At 39.7% G+C, this 20736-nt stretch overlaps 1 protein-coding gene across 3 annotated transcripts in view; it reads right to left on the bottom strand.

Moving 5' to 3' along the window:
* LOC117445751 (adhesion G protein-coupled receptor D2) overlaps positions 1–20736 on the bottom strand; it is a 95747-nt gene that overhangs the window by 33462 nt on the left and 41549 nt on the right. For 2 of the 3 annotated variants that reach the window (XM_034081593.2, XM_034081594.2), the window contains exons 21-23: positions 14792–14833; positions 10474–10527; positions 7136–7289 (exon numbers count right to left, since the gene is read on the bottom strand). In XM_034081593.2, coding sequence (XP_033937484.1) covers positions 7136–7289; positions 10474–10527; positions 14792–14833 — 250 coding nt within the window. Of the gene's footprint in view, positions 1–7135; positions 7290–10473; positions 10528–14791; positions 14834–20736 lie in introns of those variants that run through there. The other variant, XR_004552038.1, reaches the window with a different exon arrangement.

The raw sequence follows: 20736 nt of genomic DNA on the forward strand, positions 1-20736 counted from the left end.
GTAGTCTTTAGTTAAGAAGGGGGGGATGACGTGACGTGAGGTGTTGGGGGGCGGGGGTTGAGACAGCTTGGCCCAGGGGAGGTGGCCTGCGCCTGGGCACATGCAGGTCCTTGTGTGACACCCTTATAGTGGCGCAGTGACAGGGTTAAACATGAAAGACAGTTACCTGACGTCATGTGTTTTGCTGTGGGTTTGTTTCATATTGGGCGGATGATGGTTACAAATACATTTTAAACATCAAATATTCTATAAATACACAACTGTTTAAATAGTAGGAATATTTGATTTAATATGGATGTGGTTTAATTGCAGTAAACCCTTACTTCTTTATACTTTTAAAAGATATCCAAGCAGAATAACGGCAGTGAACAAAAGATGGAAGACACAATGAAGGACGTTTTGACGGGTTGCAGTCAAACACTAGAAAGTGTACAAGTGGCTCAAGATCGGGGGTCTTAAACACTGAACCTATCTGAATACATACAGCACTAACAATCCTTCAAAATACTCTCCCAAACCATGCCTCCACCATCTGTTGAAAATGTCTGGACAGGGATAAAAGACAATGATTTCCAAAAATGTATACAATCCCTGAGCAAAATAAAAATGTGATATTAATTTAATTTGTGGTTTAGTAAAAGCCTCCTACAGCAACACATGTGTGAGGGTTTTCTTTTCTGGTTGAGCTGAAAGAAGAACCATCAAGATGTAGGCCCCTTTAAACGACCAACATAACCAATGAACATCAGCACCAACATCGGCATGCTCAAGATGGTACTTCAAGACCTCCTGCTTTCCATATAGCCATTGCGCGGCCTCTCTTAGCTACTATTGTACCTTAAGCAAACCCTGTTTGTGAGGGTCTCTCTGGGTGAAGGAATAAATAAATAAGCAGATAAATAGATGAATAACCCAGAGGAATGGGAGCTCATGCGGCTTGGCCATCCATCATATATCCTATTACCACGCATTCAGCGGCACCTGCAGTATGTATAATGCAGTCAACCTCAGTAAGCAGATACAAATTCAACTCCTTTCCTCCTCAATTTGTTATATCTGACAACGCCAAAGCTTGTGCCTTGTTGTGTATTTGAATTATGAATAGATTCCCTTCACCAGACTGTGTTCTGTGCGTGCTAGCGTGGCGTTGTTATGCAGAACAGCTGCAGAAAACAAATTCCAGAAGCCTAGTATGCTTTGTTGCGGCTGGGCGAATATGCATAAACAGTTGCGCTTAAAGCCACTTAAGAACAACCAAATGGGCTCAATATTTCATCTGTGGGCCTGTTTCTTGTGATGAATTTGAAATGCCAGAATGTAGTATGAGTGCAGAAAACGCAGTCGTTTAAGTGTTTCAAATGATCAAAGATTGTTTCTGAGATTTTTCACACAGCAGTGAGAAATGGCGCTTTAACTGACAAATTAAATCTTAATTCCTGTCACAAAGCTCTTCTCCTTATTTAGCCATGACACTTGTAACCATGAATATCATTCACAAAATGAGAGCATGAAGGAAAGAAGGAAAGAAGAATGAATAGCTAGTGAGTAAATACAAATAAACAAATCAGATGCAAGAGGAAAAGAGAGAGTAAAAGAAACCAAGCGGGAGAGAGGAAGAGGAATGTAAATACATGGCAAACCCGGAGCACATTTTGACTGTTGCCTGTTTGTTTGGGTATTTACACTGAGGCTACAATCAAGTCCTCAAAGCTTGAGCCCACATGACAAGAGCCCATTTCATGGCCGCATATCCTCTAAACAGCCAAATCCAAATCTCAATCCGCACTCACACAGACACACACGAACACAAAACCCCAAAGTCGTTTCCACTTATTTGTCCATCATTTCTAAATGCAAAATAGATGCAGGGAAAATCGTCATCCTTAATTTCTGCGTAGAGAGAGGGCGGGAGAAGATGAGTTGTAAGGAAGTGATTTCTTTGGGACTTGGCTGAACTTTTAAGCCCTGTTTGGTTTGAGCAGATGTAGAATTAGTACACATCACTTTGCATCAGCGAGACATTGAACACAAGCTGCTGCTCAGGGGCCAAATACCTCTGTGTCTCACATACACACCTTACCTCTAGTTTCTGTGATCTGCTGTGGTCATAATCAATATGATGTCAATTCCCAGAGCAGAACATTCTTATTACTATTCTTCCTAAAGCATGTTTCATGTCTCCAAATACCAATGGCGAGTTACAAACCGCTGAAACTAATATAAAACGCAAGCAGTTTTCAACTAATGAAAAACAATAGGGAAAACAAATGTTTACTCCACCCACCTTGAGCTAACATAATGCATTTAACTTGTGTTTTTTTTTAATTGTGTTCGGGCAATTATGTCAGATTTCACAGTAAACATTTCTGGCCATGTTCAAAACAGATTGAGATGTCAGAATACAGTCATCCTCTGTTTAGAAGAAACAATACAATAGGATTATGGGTGCTGCAAACAAAACAAATAATAAACACAATTAATGTTATTCCCAATTATTTTGACCTTTGGCCTTGTATAATGGACTTCAGAAGTGGACTTGCAAATAGATGAACTTGCCACAAACATGCTGTCATTACACAGGGGGAATATTCCATTTAACATTTTTGGAGCAGGGGATCCTGTTGCATGTCAATGAACTGGACTAAACATGCATGAAGTGATGGTGTGTGTATGGAGGGAGGCAAAGGGGAGTCAACCCCATGGTGGTGTCAGCGAAGGATCTGTGTGTAATCTGCAGAAGATGCATGCAATAGACCGCCACACTATTGTATCTACAAGGCCCCTAATTGCGATGGATGCTGAAGAACACATGTTAGGAAGAGAGGAAGGAAAAGGGTGTCAGATGTCAGCAATGTGCAGGCATATGGTTCCTACAAGTTAGGTTACGCAAACTGGATATGACACAACAAATCAGGTTTGCTATGATGAACTAGTGAGGACTGCATCAAACTGCCTTATACTGTATATTTTCCTAAATAAAGTCAGTCCCCTCTGTGTAAGAGATTCTGAAAGTTTCAGGAAAAAAGATTCGCTCACTTTTTTTCCTGATCCATTTAAAAACCTGTCTGAAAATGAGCTGATCAGATTTTGTCCACTTTATGATGTCATAACGATTTTTTTGGCTTGTGTAACCATTAGCCAATAACCAACCAAGGCAGTGGCGAGCCGTCGGGGCCCTCTAGGCCCTCTCTGAGGTTCTAAGATATTCTACAAAATAATATTTAAAAACATTAAAACATTTCAAATCATAAATCTATCGATTAGATTTATGATTAGAAAATTATAAAAGTAGGGTAGACATGTGGATATTATCCGGCTGAACAAAATGTGATCTTTCTCTTCAATTTGTGTCAACCACAGACCTTATTTCCAGCTATTTTAAATTGCATTGTTTTTTGTCGAAGGAACCGGAAGGCGTTTACTTCCGGGTTTTAGGACGCGTCACTGTGGCACTCTATTCCGCTGAAGTATACGCTGTGACGTAATAACTTTTTTTTTAGGGAAGGGGTCAGAGGGCCCAGGTATAAAAGTCATGGCTCGCCACTGAACCAAGGTAAATACCTCGTCCTAGAGCACCATTGTGTTCCTTTTAACCAAATATCTCTCAGAGGGACGTGGGGAGTGGCTCCTTATTTTCATCTAAAGCAAAAGACAGAGAATCATCACTTTTGAAAGAGGGTGGAAACAGAGGGGATTATGGGATGCTACAATGCATGATCTGTTTAGTATTTGGAGCCAAACACTTCAGAGACATGTTTTGTATATATGCGAGACTCTGAAACTATAATATATTGATGAAAAACAGTATAATAGGGAACCATTAAAGCTAACATAATTGTGACCATGACATTAATATAATGACATTAAGGATAGGTGCCATCACCATAGCAGAGGATAACATTGGAAATCAAACAGTATGACATTTAGCCCAAAAACAATACCGTTCTGTCAAACCCTGCATGAAGCAAAAATGGTGAACCCAAAACATGAACCATAAAAGATAGAGAACTGCTTGGCCATCTTTGTTGGTTGAGAAGGAGGCTTTAACAAAGCAAGAACACGATGTGAGGTAACATGAGTGATCCAGCATATTATTCCTGCTTTAAAGGACTCATAACCTTCAACTCAGCCATTGTATGGGGCCATCTCATCAGGAATGCACCACTCATGCACCCACACAACACTTCCCCTTTCAATTCAAATCCCCCCACAGTTCTCCCCCTATTCCTTCATTATGCACTTGTCCTTCTCTTGTGCTCACAGCAAATATGTGCTACTTTGTTCACATTTTTCACCATGTACCCTCAACATAATCCGCTGTCTGCCTTGGACATTTGTGCCAACCAACTTAAGTAAACAGAAAGATGGAAACGACATAAGAAGTGGTTGACCTTGTACACGAAAGCTGCCACTATCACTTAGGAGATGGTGTGGTTATTGTTAGGACAAATGGGGCCCATCTGTTGGTTTGTTGTTTGTGCTTGTAAAGGCACCACTTCCCAAAATGAAAGAATCTGCTTGTTCTGTACCTGGCACGGTTTTGCTAGTTTTTTCTGGACACATTTTATGAATGCTATTTGATTGAAATTGATGGATAGAGCAAACATGATCATTTCGTCTTGTTCTAGATTTTTTTTGTTCATATTGTAAATAAATTGTATGAAAATGTTGATGTTTGACTGAAACTGTCCACTAGCCCTTCACTCTATCACCTCTCCCTTCAAGTTCATCAAAATAGCCCAGTACAAAAACGAATATTTATTAATATTTACGAGTATATTTGTGTGAGTTGGGCGCAACATGATGATAGGTTACAGTGAATGGAGAGTGCATGCTTGCCTGTGTGTGCCCTGCCGGAAGACATTACGCATTCAGTAGATCAGGTTTGTAGTGTATGAGCATTCGGCCGCCAACCCATTCCCAGCACTCAATCACACGAAGCCCATCGCATTTGCATGTTGTAGCATTGAGTCGGGAGCAGATTGGAAGTGTAGCAAATGGGCTGAATAATTTCACCTGACAATCAATTATTGTTGAAATTGAGTTACATCAAAAACATCATTTCTACTGCCGAGTTTGATTTGTCAGGTTTCATTGGAGGTTCATTCAGTCAGTCTAAATGTGACGTAGGGACTGATTTAACTACTACGCGCTGAGAGAATCAACGAGACAGTAATAGTGTTGAGGACCATGCAAATCACCTGCAAAATAAACCTTGTAAATCCCAGGCTGGGAAGTGCACAAAGCCGCAACAAGGAGCAATAACACATGGCACACATACTATTAAAATGTAAATATCATTATTGTGCAAGTCATAAACCATAACCCAGTTGACTATTTTAAAGATTAAGTTGATGTGCACTATTATGTAATTGTTCTGTTTCATTGCCAATAAATGCAACAATGTATTCACACTGTCTGCCGTGTCTTTTCTATTATTGTCACTGACACATTTATTATTATTTCTATAAACCTCTGCATAGTTATTTTCTCATTTAATTCAGTCTATGATTTCTCTGTTTTTATCACTTTAATAAAGTAAATAAATCCTGGTTAAAATATAAAAAATGCAGTCAATGCGGCATCAACTAGGGCAACAGAGCAAGTGACACTAAAACCGGCTTTAAATTACAGAATGAAATCAGGGGTCGACCTCTCCCTCTTTCTTTCCCTGCTTTGAAACTGGTGTCTCCAATCTTTTTCCACGACCAAATGACTCTTAACTCTGCTGAGTGTAGCATGGGTCAGGCAGCTAGATTGAAGCCAGGGTGTCTGGTTAGTGTTCAGGTTTAACAGGAGATTTCTGATGTCTGATTTCACTCAACAGGCCAGCCGCTACTCTCTGAGTGCCTTGCAGTAATGCTTTGCAGATATGCCAGTGGAACAATGGGGGAATATGTGCTCAGCTAAACTCGGTTCAACTTTATTATAATTTTAAAGGCTGTTTTCTAAAATATTGACAACATATTCAAGTCATTGAAGGTCGACTTTATTTAAAACCTTTTTTTTAAGAAATAGAACCGACAGCTACACAAACTAAAGCCTCCAAAATAACCATTACAATACTTACACCTTTCAAAGTGTTTCAATACAAATCCAATGTTAGAAATATATTAAGACTAAATGTAAAATGTTGTCCTATTAGACTACATTAGTGTAAGCTAGGTGTAACAAATACACTGCAAATCAGTGCACATAACAGGTTTAAGCAGAGAAAAAAATATAATTTTTGCAAGTGGATTTCATAAAGACCTGAATAAAAAAAACATGCCTTTATGAAAACATACTACCTCAAAATATGAGAGGAGTGTGTCCTTGGAACTCATGTCATTGAGTGGGATTCAAGCAGTAGATGTGTGGCTGAATTAGGTGCAGTTTAGCCACCCACATATTGTGCACACACAGGCCACACATGAACTGTCAACACTTGAACTGTCAATTGAATGAATCGGTGAAAAGGCTTGGCTGCATGCGAGGTACTAAACTCTACAGTGAAAATGAAAAACCTTCACAGTCCAAACTACAGCTTCCAAACTGAGATTTTAAAAAGCGAGGCACCAGAGCGAGCATTAGGAAGAAAAAGGTAGATAACCATCAAAATAATTAAATTAGCCTGTCATTCTTATATATTCAGATTTAATCTTGAATTCACATTTCTTTAGAAAAGCACATGATGGTTGGCCTTTTTTGTTCTTTTGATGTGCTTTTTGAGAAGCAAGGACAGCCGAAAAATAAAAATTAGCAATCACTCTTGTGAATTGCTAATATGTTCAGTTCCAGAGATATCTGGTTCAAATTCTAAACAACGGGAAACGGTAAGGTAAATTGGAGATAGTAGTAAAAAACGTAGTAAAACAAAATTCCCAACAGTAATTGCAATTAAAAGTAAGAAAGACACTTAGAAAAAGTGTTTGCTTGGTTCCAGTTGCACCTGAGCAAAAGGATTATATAGCGAGCAAGACAGATTGCAGCAAATACTAGGGTTCTGTATAATGCTGGATCATTTGGTTTTGCCTTATTACTTTATCTTCTTTAAAATGACAAAGACAATTCTGGACCATTTAAAGATACTTTTTTAAGCAAATGTATTGACAGGAAAAGCACAGATTTGCATTATGATGGTATGACAACTCACCTCTGGTCCTGTCTTCCTCCTTCCCCGGGCTGGGGGTGTTGCTGCTAGTGTGGGTAGGGGTGGCCTCCTCCTCGTGGCTTAGGGTAGTTCCTAGCGGGAAACTGACAGGACGAGAGCTGGTAACTGAGCTGGATGGTCGGGAACTGGCGCAGTTCTGTAAGAAATGAGACGGCAATATCAGCTACATGGGATCACAGGGAAACACAGTCAATGGACAACTTTCACGATAGCTGATAAGGACAAAGATATCAAGTCCATCCATTCTTTATTTGTCAATTATTGGATTATTGGTGATGCTAATTAGTAAGACATGTTTTCTCTCATCACAAACAGCAGCCTCATTTTCACTGGCTGTCTTTGTTGTACTACGATAGGGATTTATCAGTGAAACACTTTCAAATTGTGTTTTGTTTTTATAAATCCACATGATTTAAAGATACCTCAGAGTATACAAATTTGCGTTTGTATATGTTCTTTAATGCCATCAACCTGGCAGACACTGAAAAATGATTTAAGATTGAAGTGCTCATGTTAAATAATGTGCATTGTCCCTTTGTAATAAAAAATGTGTAATATAATATTGCGCGTTAAAGAACTTATAAGTTAGAGGGATGATTTGAACATTTTCACTTTTTTTCTCAAAGTTCTTCACCAATAGAATATTCAAGCAGTCACACTTAATAATGGAAATAAATAGACATCATGGGCTATTGTAGATTACAGTATTGTCCTTCCCATAATTCCAGGATAAAACCTGAGCAGCTGCTCTATGAATTTAACTCAGAGGCCTCCTTGTTTCACATAAGCACACGCATCATCCAGCCAGACCAAAATAAACTGCAATCACAGAAAACCCATTTGTTTGCACAGCTCTCAAACAAACTGAGGGGCTTCAACAGGCTCCAGGGCTTCTTATATTTCATACTGTACATCTATCGGGCAGGAATGCCTCCACACTGAGGGCCTGCCATCATGGCTGCTTTTGTGTTGTGGAGCTTCGGTGAATGTCATACACACATGAGTGGAAAGAGATAAATACATGCACTGCTATCACTTTTTTAGAGCCTCAATACTGACTCCAAACAACTCCCTGCGTACTATATGTTGTCAAAACTTGAATTAAGATAAAAAAAACGAATCCACTTCCAATTTATATCTATATTTCAGTGGTGTCAGAGGCACAGAGTATTGGGGGGGGGGGGTTATTTGGATCCTGCAACTGACAGCTTTAATTCACAAAGCAATCTGGCTGTTTGTGTACAAGAGGGAGGTCAGGATGGGTCAGGAGATACTTGGTATCAAACAGGCATTCAACGCTGGTCAACGTTTTTTTGTGTGGGGGTGTGTGTGTGTGTGTGTGTGTGTGTGTGTGTGTGTGTGTGTGTGTGTGTGTGTGTGTGTGTGTGTGTGTGTGTGTGTGTGTGTGTGTGTGTGCGCGCACGCGCGCGCGTGTGTGTGTGTGTGGACAACCAGCTTGACAGAAGTACGGGATATAGAGCGGAGATTGTGTGATTAGGTTTGGTGGAATTTATATGAGAGGTCATCAAGGTCACAGGGGAGTCACATCACTGTACCAAAAGCAATATATAGTTCCTATATTATTCAAATTATTTCATGTTTTGTGCTAGGTCAGATACAACACATTTAATCTGATTTCATGTGCACTGTTTATGATACAGTTAATGGCTCTTATTGTGTCGGCCTGGTGCTTGACCTTCCTTAAAGGAAATCACACAGGATCATCATACACATGTTAAAATATGTAACACATATGACAGGCTTAGTATAAACTGTTTATAATGTTGGTGATGATGTTTAAAATAGGACAATACAATTTTAAAATGATTTAATTTTGGTAAAATACTTCTAAATTGTAGTTGCAGTGAATTACCCCTTTGGGTTAACCCTTCAAACGTTGCAAATAATGCAAGATAAAAAAAAACACTATTTCCGACAAGTACCATTCGTCTTCAAATGACCCCATATGCAGTAACACCGCCAAAGCCTCTTTATCCCTCAGCCGGCAAGGCACGATACCCAATCCTATGTTTTACAACAAGGGGATATATCGGAGCATGTGCGGTCAACTAGAGCCAAATGTCTCCTATCTAACCAAAGGACAGGTAGATACAGTATTTCAAGCAGGATTTATGGCACAAAATAGCATTAGCTAGAAACCGTCAGGCGGCGTGATGGCTAAAAAACGCATTCTGGTAGCGGAACCTGGCAAGATTGGAAAATTGCCACCACCAGAGGGGAGAGGAAGCAGTAAAAATGACGGTATATGGGGGGGCCTCACTGATAACATGAGCTGACAATATATCAGACTGCACCTGGTGGGAAGGGGTCTCAAGGGGCCCCCCTAAATGACCCGCCCGACACACTCACTTTAATTTATCTTTTTATTTATTTAATTTCTTCTCTTCCTTACAGTGTCCAGCCCTGAGGTGGGGTGGGGGGGGGTCAGAAGGAAGTAGGTGCGCCCTGATGTTTTAAAAAACCAATCTGCCGTCAGAAATGGTTTCATTCCTACTTCAATGACCTGAAGTGTGTTAGGTTGGGGAATATTAGGGGGTACATATGTGAGGGTCAGGGTGCAGTGGGAGGGGCAGGACGAAGTGATGCCGGCCAAAGAGGAGTGGAGTTAACGCGATCACTCATAAGGGACAAGATGCATTTTATGTGCGTGCGTGTGTGTCAGATGGCGGGGGCAAAGGAGATCTATAATTACGTGTGTGTGTGTGTGTGTGTGTGTGTGTGTGTGTGTGTGTGTGTGTGTGTGTGTGTGTGTGTGTGTGTGTGTGTGTGTGTGTGTGTGTGTGTGTGTGTGTGTGTGTGTGTGTGTGTGTGTGTGTGTGTGTGTGTGTGTGTGTGTGTGTGTGTGGCATGTGCCTGTTGGTGTGTGCTAGAGACTATTAAGTACTTTTAAAGTGCTTTCCGCAGCCTACAATATGATCTAGCACACACACTCATACACACCCACACACTCACACACAGAGCATCGCCTCAGCCAAACAGCAGCGTCCAACAAGGTATAAATACTGGCCTGACACTTTAATGTCAGGGGACGGCTTGTCCTGGATTAGAAACTTGTAACCCACCGTGGAGCTTGACATTGCTGGGATGAAGGTGCTGCAATAAGCAGGGTGAGGAAGGGGGAGAGCTATTAAGGAGGGTCTATGTTTGATGTATAAGGGCATCTAACATGGACTGTCTCCGAGTGAGAGGCCAGCAGATGTTCAATGTTGCATATTGGCAGCTTTCATTGGCAAGGAACATTTCACAACAACAACAAACTCACACACACTCTTAGACCCAGAAATTAGAAGATTACATACTGAAAAATTAAGCGCCTTTCTCCTCTCCTTGATCCTGTTGACCGTGCTCCGAACCTGAAAGAAAAGAGAGAGAGAAAGAGTTAAGTGTGTCTGACACGGCACTCAATGAAACACACTTACAATGAGCGACCAAAGAGTAAAAAGGAGAAAGAGTACATACACACATTTGGAGCATTATTTTTAATGTAACCTACAGCTGTTGGGGAGGTGTGTGTGTGTGTGTGTGTGTGTGTGTGTGTGTGTGTGTGTGTGTGTGTGTGTGTGTGTGTGTGTGTGTGTGTGTGTGTGTGTGTGTGTGTGTGTGTGTGTGTGTGTGTGTGTGTGTGTGTGTGTGTGTGTGTGTGTGTGTGTGTGTGTGTGTGTGTGTGTGTGTGTGTGTGTGTGTATGCGCGTGTGTGTGTGTGCCTGAGAGAGAGAGAGGTGTTCCAGTGGCTAATGGGACTTGAAAGTGACACATAGACCAGGCAAACTAAGGAGACGACTTCCAGCTATCATCTGTCAGCATAGAGCGCCGGGACCAACAAATGGAGCTATTGGAGGAGAAGGGACCGCCGTAGCAGAACAGATTACATTTTTACACTTCGGAAGAAACAGTGTACAGCATGCATTCATTTGACACACAATACCAGACAAGCATTTCATAGATTTTAGATAACAGTCTTCAGGTATACAATTTCAGTAAACACTTGTGTTTTAACTCACCTCCAACATTAATATGTAAATTAATCATTGTTTACTGAACTCATTCATTTTTTGTTCAATTGTTATTATATACATTTTTAATTTAATACTTTTGAAAATGTTAAAATGAAATAAACAATCCATGATTTTTAAAATACTGTGACAATTACAAAAAAAGAAGGATCATTGCTTGATGAGAACAGTCATTATTTGTATGCCCTTTAACTTTATTTAAATTACATTTATCAAACCATTTTTAAATGTCATCAAAGTAGTGACTGTGTCATTGTGACATCATTATTGTGTAATTAATGTCACAGGATGCAAATAATCCAGGGTTTACATTTTTCTAATGTGTTTATTGAATAAAACGATGCATTAATTAAGCAAATAAAGAAAGTGTTACTGGACAGACCTTTTATAAAATCAATAATATTCAATCCAGGATTAAATCTGAAATAACGGCAATGAAAATAAAGGTTATTTGTATTTTTTCTCACGACAATAGTTAGGAATGAATGCATTTTACGGCTAGAATTTTAGATGCATTAATTACAAATAAAATGTAATAGGTCTGCTGAATATTTTTCAATTAAACCATTTAAAAAATATATATTATTAATAAAAAATTGCAACAACTTCCTATTATTGTTACAGTAAACAAAATATCAAAATACACCAGCAGTGTGTTGGTAGGAGCTCAGTTAAGTAGGATGAAGTCTTCTATGAAAAGCCTTTGGCACTTATGAGGTCCGTGTGTGTGTGTGTGTGTGTGTGTGTGTGTGTGTGTGTGTGTGTGTGTGTGTGTGTGTGTGTGTGTGTGTGTGTGTGTGTGTGTGTGTGTGTGTGTGTGTGTGTGTGTGTGTGTGTGTGTGTGTGTGTGTGTGTGTGTGTGTGTGTGTGTGTGTGTGTGTGTGTGTGTGTGTGTGTGTGTGTGTGTGTGTGTGTGTGTGTGTGTGTGTGTGTGTGCACATTGTCAGCATTCACTGTAAATTTGTAGCGGATGGGCACTCATCACTACAGCCCGTCCCAGCCCAGCCCACCACGTTAGTGAATATGCATTATGGCTTATGGCTTCATTAAGTAGCAGCGTGTTATAAATTATGACACCGCACTGAACACACACACAGTCTCAGAGACAGCATGTGTATACAGAGGATGTTTTGCATACGCACCAACGTTGAAGGGCCACATAATGAAGAGAGCCCAAGCCTTGTGACAGCACAGAATCAACAGCATCATGTTTCCAAAACCCTCCTATTATTTCTGACAAGATCCGCAGAAGGCCTTCAACGCGGTGCAGATGTTGGATAGACACCGTCTTTACACAATTTAATGGGGAAAGTAAGTCCTGGGGATTCCATTGATATCCAAAGCAGCCGGCGTGCTGAGGCAATTACATGACACAACTTAATTAATCATTTGACAATGAGGGGAAGGGCATTGTTTTAGATGATCGTTATGTGTTTAAGGGGTTTTGTGCACACTCAAGGTTTCGCAATGATGCAAAGCGTGGTTCCCATGTAAATGGGCGCTAAGCGATTACCATATGAAAGCAGCACGCCCAACAACACCTGCCGACATCCTTGGAGCTGATGGAAATAAAAGGTCATCAAAGCATAGAATTACAAGGTGACCACCAAGGAAAAGCTAATTGCAATGAATAATGGAAAGCTATTGTAAGGTAATTAGCAAAGTAAAAGGCTGCATTTTAGGGTAATAGCAGCAAATGCAGTATGACTTCCATATTGGTAATTATTGAGTGTGGAAACCAACCTCATGAATGAAGCATTTTTTTACTTAGATGCAGTTGTTAATTTCACACCTTTTTTAACATATCAAAGCGAAATGTATTCACGCTAAGATGGATTAATAATATGTGTTCTACCCAGTTAACTACTAACAGCAACTTCGCAACGTTTTTCTTCACCCCATGGACGTATGTGTGTGATAATGTAATTTAATGATGTGTTACCATCTACTGCCATCAATGCATGTTAGCTTCACTTCCCTGTCTAATAATTGCCTTTCCCTGACACTCTGATTCCAGGGAAGAAACATTCAAACTTTTGATCATTCCCATTTAGTGTTTAAAGATTTTATTAGGCAAATATTTCGTTCTGAGTGTCAGAGAGGGTGAAACCTGAAGCCAGCTGTGCTCTCTCTTGAACAGTTAAGGACCAAAAGGAAACACAGGTTGAGGGAAAATAAAAGAAGCATCTTAGAAAATATGTTAAGAGGAAAAAAAGAAAAATGTGTGGATGTGAATAATTTCTAAATTACGGATCTTTTTTCAACATTAACAAAGAAATGTGGACCTTTTGAAAACTGGAACATGTACATGAGCAGCACCCAGGGTCAAGGGCAACCGGAGTGAAATAAATGAATTCCCAAGCAATAAAAACGCTACTTAAGCAAGATTGAGGGTGTAGATTTATTCTAAAGCACCAAGGGTCATTCTTCCCTGTCTCTGCATTGTGGGCGCATCACCTATGAAACAGGGACATCTCTTCAAACTATGGAGAACATATGCGTGAAGAAAAGAAGGAGAAAATGGGAAATAACAGGAAGTGAACCTGTTATATGTGAGTTGTCCTCTTTGATGGTCAGAAATGAGATGATGAAAGAAAGAAAATAGACGGAAAAAAGGAGAGACTAATGTAATACTGACCATTATATTTGCAGAGCTGCATAATATATAACTACAGTATGTTACACAGTTATTTAAAAAAGCTGCTCTATAAAGGTGATCATGACCTTTTAAGAGGTTATTATCATGTCTATCAAATAATGTATGTTTTGATCAAATGGTAGCTTTATAAAACATTTCTGCTATTATTATATCCATTTCAGGGATTGTTATTATATCAGGGTGAGTTTGGAGTGCTTGAGAGAAAAAAGAGAGAAAACATTTCTAGACTTCCTCTTTTTCCTAAAGTTTGTAATGGGAAGTTGACCTCAAGTAAAAATAAAAGTGCTGTGTTTTAAGAGGGCGCAGATGCAAAATCACACATGGAAATCTAAACGTAACCCTATGTACGTAGACTAAGAGGGATTTTCATGACTTGAGTCTCATCCATTAAATTGTACCCCTCTGTCTTTCGTCTCGGCACTCAACCAAACCCTCCACCCCTACACAGCTAAGGCGCATCTAAATGGTAATAAAGCGGCATCTCAATACAATATGTCCTCCTCCTTCATAGCATATTGTTGATTACATATCTTTTTGTTTTTTCTCCTATGGTTTCTGCTTGGGGCCCTCCAAAGCCCTGCCCAGCAGCTTTGTCAGGATGCTAAATGGAGGGCCGTGAGTTTAAAAACTTAAAGAGGCAGTGAAATATTAGCCAATGTGGGTGAGGAATGAGTGGCTGAGAAGCGCGGCGTGTCAGTGTTTAATGGTCGGACTCGGATGCATATAAGTTAGTCCAAGCATGAAGGGCAGTGGGACGCTCGCGTGGAAACGATGTCCCGTCCCCTCCCCTCCTTCCCATCCCTCCTCCCATCCACAGACGCGTTCACACACATACACACTCGTACTGTCACACCCCACCCACACAGCTTTTAAGCAAGGAGCCCATCAGAAACTTGTCATTTCTCTCATTCACTCCGACAGCCTTGAGACACAATGCAGACTTACCTCTGTGTTGTACACCCCATATATCAGGAAGATGAACAGGCCCTGCAAACACAGACAAAGAAAGAGCGAGAGAAAGAAAGAGAGAGAGAAATAAAGAGAGAGAAAGAGAGAGAGGAGGACAAAGTTGTTACAGTTGTTCTCTCTCTTATCCTCTAGTAAACCACAAAAGATAAAAAGTAATGAGTGGAGCAACATGTTCGATTAAGCTTGATTTCTACTCTTTTCTGGCAACACGGAGCTGAAGTAGACTGCCAAGTAATGAGACAAGAAGAAAGACTTGAAAGAGTCCAAATTGGGCCACCTCCACAATGTTCAGCTAGTGTTGGTTCCGTCTACATGTCTACTCAATTCAGCCCTCAAGCCATCAAAGGCTCAAACCCAAGGTTCCACATAGCTATATTGAAATATAAAAGTATACAGTGCCTGTTTTCACTCAAGCACACAAATAGATGATTGCTCATCAACCAACACAGATAAAAGATGTCAAGCTCACACTTACGATTATTCGAATATTCGCTACAGTCTCCATAATCGAATATTATTTTTAAAAATCGATTTTATTTTTATTTTTATATTATTATTATATTTTTTTTTTTCTGGCTTAGTTTCAACCAAAATATATATAAATATATATATGCTAATAATAGTAATAGTATTAATAATTGTAAATGGTCATTGGTCACACCACCAGTTTGTTTTACTGTAAAGTTGGAGGAAGCCTGCGTGCAGAGCAGACTGCTGCTGCAGCACGCTACACACCGACCCCGACCCCACCCCCCCTCTCCCTCACACGTGCGACTAAAGATGAACAAAGCGGCAGGTAAAAAGAGTTCCTCCTCGTGGAACTACTTCGAACTTACAAGTCCAAAGGAAGTTAAATGCAAGCTCTGCGAAAAGACGTTGGGCTATCACAGCTCAACCTCAACAATGCGTTCGCATTTGAGTGTGAAGCACTCCAAAGAGGTTACAGAGAAAGACGCAGCACAGCCGGCCATTACCAACTTCACTTCAAGGCCACGTCGTTGTGATGACATGCTTGTTACATTACATTACATTGCATTTAGCTGACGCTTTTATCCAAAGCGACTTACAATAAGTACATTCGACCAGGAAGACACAACCTTGAAGAAAACAGAATCATATAAGAACATCAGGTTTCAAAGAGCCAATCGTTTCAAGTGCTACTCAACTGGCTATAGATAAGCCAGTCCTTTATTAGTATATGAGTGCTCTGTTAGCAGTTCTTTGTTAGTCATTCTATCGCTCGAAGTGGAGTCGAAAGAGATGAGTTTTCAGTCTGCGCCGGAAGGTGTGTAAGCTTTCTGCGGTCCTGATGTCAATGGGGAGCTCATTCCACCATTTTGGAGCCAGGATAGCAAATCCACGTGTTTTTGCTGATGGGAACTTGGGTCCCCCTCGCAGCGAGGGTGCAGCGAGAAGTTTGTCTGATGCAGAGCGAAGTGCACGTGCTGGGGTATACGGTTTAACCATGTCCTGGATGTAGGAAGGGCCAGATCCATTCGCAGCATGGTACGCAAGTACCAGTGCTTGTTTGTTGTTTGTACTGTTAAACATGTTGCAGTAAAGAACACAACGGAATTCCTTTTTTTTTCTTTTTCTCTCCCACACATACCCACACAAAGTAAATGCATTGGAAACAGATGATACCGATACAAATAGCAACAAATTATAAGGAAACAAAGAGAGTATCAACAGAAAAACCTATTAAAAAGCGCACACACACACAGGTACATAAAGAGAGCAACTCAAACCAGACGAGACTATCAAGAAAACCCATTGGAGGAAAGCAGAGAACGAGAGAGACAGAGGGAGCATAATGAAAAAAATAAAAACATAAAAGAAGATATTTCATTTTCACAAAACTCCACGGCTTGTACCCATGGTCAAATAATGCCATGCCCTTGGATGCATAAAGGCTGCACTCTTGGTCACAGAAAAACAGCTATTTTTCATTCCAATCTATTGAATGTACAAGCTGTGCATTCACCTTCAAGCCATAATGTAACACTGTTGCCTCAATGGAAACAGTGAAAACAACATTCTCAGAGCAACGATTGAACCGTGTCACAAAAGATGTACCGAGAAAAATAAAAGGCAGGTAAAAACCTATAAATGTCAAGGCTGACGGATACAGCAGATTCTTTGACTAGCCAACAATGCCTCCACAGGTCTAACACAAAAAAAACACTTTTAAAAGTACATCTCTCCCCTTTCACCGCTCAGAGTGTGTCTGTGTTGCTTCATCTTTGAACGAAGGTAAGGACACATCCTGAGGACAGGCAGACACAACCTGGTCAACGCATCAATCAAGTCGAGTTCGGAGTATCCAATTTTTGCCAGAGGGAGATCTCGATGCATCACCATTGACAACATTATTTGGAGCCCATTCAGAGTGACAGGCCGACGATAGCAACAGTGATGACCTCTAGCCCAAGCTACTGCCCATTCACCTCCTACCGGCTGCTCTCCTGTCCTCCAGGGACTGAATTGCCCTGTCTGTCGGGCTGTCAGGTGACATTTTGGGACATCCATCCTCTTTAAACTGACAATTCTGCTGGTATCTGACATGCTGAAGACAACAGGCATAACAAGGGATCTCACCCTGAGACCTGTAACCACATCTTTATACTTCTTACTGTACAAATTGAGAATCATTTAGGGCACAGCACTATAGTGAGGGTGTTCACATACACTCACACAGCTATTTGGGGTTCAGTATCTTGACATTGTCCTTGAAGGACCCTTTGATATAGACAGGAGGGGCAAGGGATCAATCCTCACGACATTCTGATTGGTCTATTCTCCCTCCTATACCACATGGACCCATGAAAAACAAATAAACAATAACAAAAGACCAATCACCATTACAATTGTTTTAATTTCCAACTGTTGACTGAATCCTCAACTGTAACAATGTGATGTCATTGTTGAGTCAGACTGTTATATTTATACATTTGAAAGTACTTCATTTGAGAATGAAGCAAAATAAATATATGCATTACAGACGAGGTCTAACAAAGGCATTGGTAGAAATGTATTTCTACTAATGGAGGGCGAATGTATTTCCTTTAAATAAATGTATCTCTGTTTTAATAAACAGGTTTAAATAATGGTGTCAGACCACTGCAGGGTAAAATATGAGTTTTATTGTTGTTTTTATTTATGAAAAACAATCAAAATCTTGTATATTCATTGATAAAATTAGATTAAAACACGTACATATTGTATAGAGTTTATCATAACATACTGTTGTTGTCGAATATACTTTTCTCACACACAAAAACACGCACTCACACACATTCACACACACTTTAGCACACAAGCACCCACGTACAATAATAGACAGTGGGTGGTTAATTTGCAACACATACCCTATTGTATTGCATTAGAATGGCAATTTCCAACCTATTGTTGCAATTTGATTATCATGTTTTTGATCATTCCTCTTATTTGTAATTAATCTTTTGTTGTGTAGTGAACAAAGTGGGGAGAACATACTGTGCACATTAGGAAAAATGATCTATTAAAATATAATTGAGTTAAAAATAAGTGGCAGCACAACAATAATGATGGATTGTTTAAAATGTTAATTCATTAATATTCCCACTAAAAACAAACAGAGACAAAAATGGGCCACATTATTTAAATGCATGTGTGCTTTTCTAAACCCAGTCCTGTTTCTTTTGAACTCGGCAGCAAATGCTACAAATTTATGCAAAGAAAGAATGCAATTGCTTTCAAAGTATTGCCATACTGTACATCAAACAGGGAAGCATACATTAATTAGCATCGAGCTAATTAGGGAACAATTGTATGTTTAAAAAGTTAAAGCCAACAAACACTGTGTTTGCCTGAAAACATTATTACCCCAGAGTTATGTATTATTATGCTGCAGCGCGAGAAACCAAATAGCATGTGTCTAAAGGAAAAGCAGACAGAACAAATCATAGAGATCAATTTACCTACAATAATTGTAAGTTAATTCACTTAATGTGGTTATACTGTTTACTCCCGGCTGTGTGTAATATTAACAACATTATTTTAGAAGTTTAACAAGTTCTTCCTCTGCTGTCTTTGTACCTCACTGTTTCTAAAAGTGTCGGCTGAGTGCATTAAATGTTCGAGGTGATACACCAAACACTTCCTTTGTGCCATTAAAAGCTTTATCTCAGTGTTTGTGTAAATGTTTCTACTTAAGAGCCTATTTATGTGTACACATGAATAAAAGGCTTACTTTACTGTCAAAATATAGAGATATAAGGCAGATAATGAGGTTATTATATCCTGTCTAAAGAGATTGACAGCTCCTGTATTATTAGGTAAAATGCAGTTTGAATTTAACGCTTTAAAAGTTAAGTGAACCAGTTGCCAGACAGTAGAACAATATTGAAAGCCTTTCACACATTTACTTTAATTAGTAGACAAAGTTAATAATTAGCCATTGGAGTTGTTAGCTTGAAGATACTTTCCACAAGCATCATATAATGGGCATCATATGACATCTTATTATTATAATTGATTACATGTTACACCCTATTTTCAAGCATATATCAAATAAAACTAAATACAGTGTGTTTCTCGTAAAACATACAAATAAACCAGGCAATGTAAACATTTGCTAAATAAGTAATTAATACAAAATAGCATGGATGAATATTTGATCCACATTCACCAAGCCATAATTTCTTCCATCACTAACATGTGTACACAAATTCCTTTATCAATTCAATGTCTAGAGTGGTTTCAAAAACACTGCTATAATGAAGGTTTTGCGTACATCGATGTAATGCTATAATGGAAAACTGTATCAATGGAACTGCTTATTCCAGGAAAGGTCAGTGGTGAATGTATATTATAGTTACAGGAGATCTCCACATTCAACTACAGAAAATGGTGCCAGCAGTTAAAGAGAGAGAAATATAGACCACAATAGACTCAGGGCTATCTTCATACAAATAGATTATCATAGACTATGATAGACAAGACACTGGTACTAGCGTATCATGCTGTGAATGGATCTGGCCCTTCCTACATCCAGGACATGGTTAAACCGTACACCCCAGCACGTGCACTCCGCTCTGCATCAGCCAAACGGCTCGCTGCACCCTCACTGCGAAGGGGACCCAAGTTCCCATCAGCAAAAACACGTGGGTTTGCTTTCCTGGCTCCAAAATGGTGGAATGAGCTCCCCATTGAAATCAGGACAGCAGAAAGCTTACACACCTTCCGGCGCAGACTCCACTTTGAGCGATAGAATTACTAACAAAGCACTTATAGACTAATAAAGGACTGGCTTATCTATAGCCAGTTGAGAAGCACTTGAAATGTTTTGGCTCTATGAAGCCTGATGTACTTATATGATTCTGTTTTCTTCTAGTTTGTATCTTCTTGGTCGAATGCACTTATTGTAAGTCGCTTTGGATGAAAGCGTCAGCTAAATGCAATGTAATGTAATTATGTATAAAAAAAGTCAATGCAATGTAATGATACTAGGTCAAATGACATATAACCCTTTTATATAACAATCAGCAGAAATTAATAAATTAGTCAAATTAAATTAATACATTTGAATGTGTACGCTCCCACTAACGCTGTAGTACCAACAGATCATCAGTGCTAGTCATCCCATCTTTCTTTACGTGTTACAAATAACCAACTAATGGTGAACAACTTCTCCGTATTTACCCCCCTTGCCTTTCCTCATCCCTAATTCCTCATCTACACCGACCTCCCATATGTGTAAAGTTAGGGTCGGGAGCACAGCACTGGCAGGTAAACCTTTTAGAAAGAAAACATTTTATGATATTGTCCTTGGGAAGCAATTTTTAAATGTAAAGATTATGAAAACTATGATAAAAGGGGAGTCTGTTGGCAGGGAGAAAGCGACTGGCAGGGCAGAGTTGTTTTCCTTTTAATGGATTGCT

Source organism: Pseudochaenichthys georgianus, chromosome 4, assembly GCF_902827115.2.
Source record: "Pseudochaenichthys georgianus chromosome 4, fPseGeo1.2, whole genome shotgun sequence".
NCBI lineage: Eukaryota > Metazoa > Chordata > Actinopteri > Perciformes > Channichthyidae > Pseudochaenichthys > Pseudochaenichthys georgianus.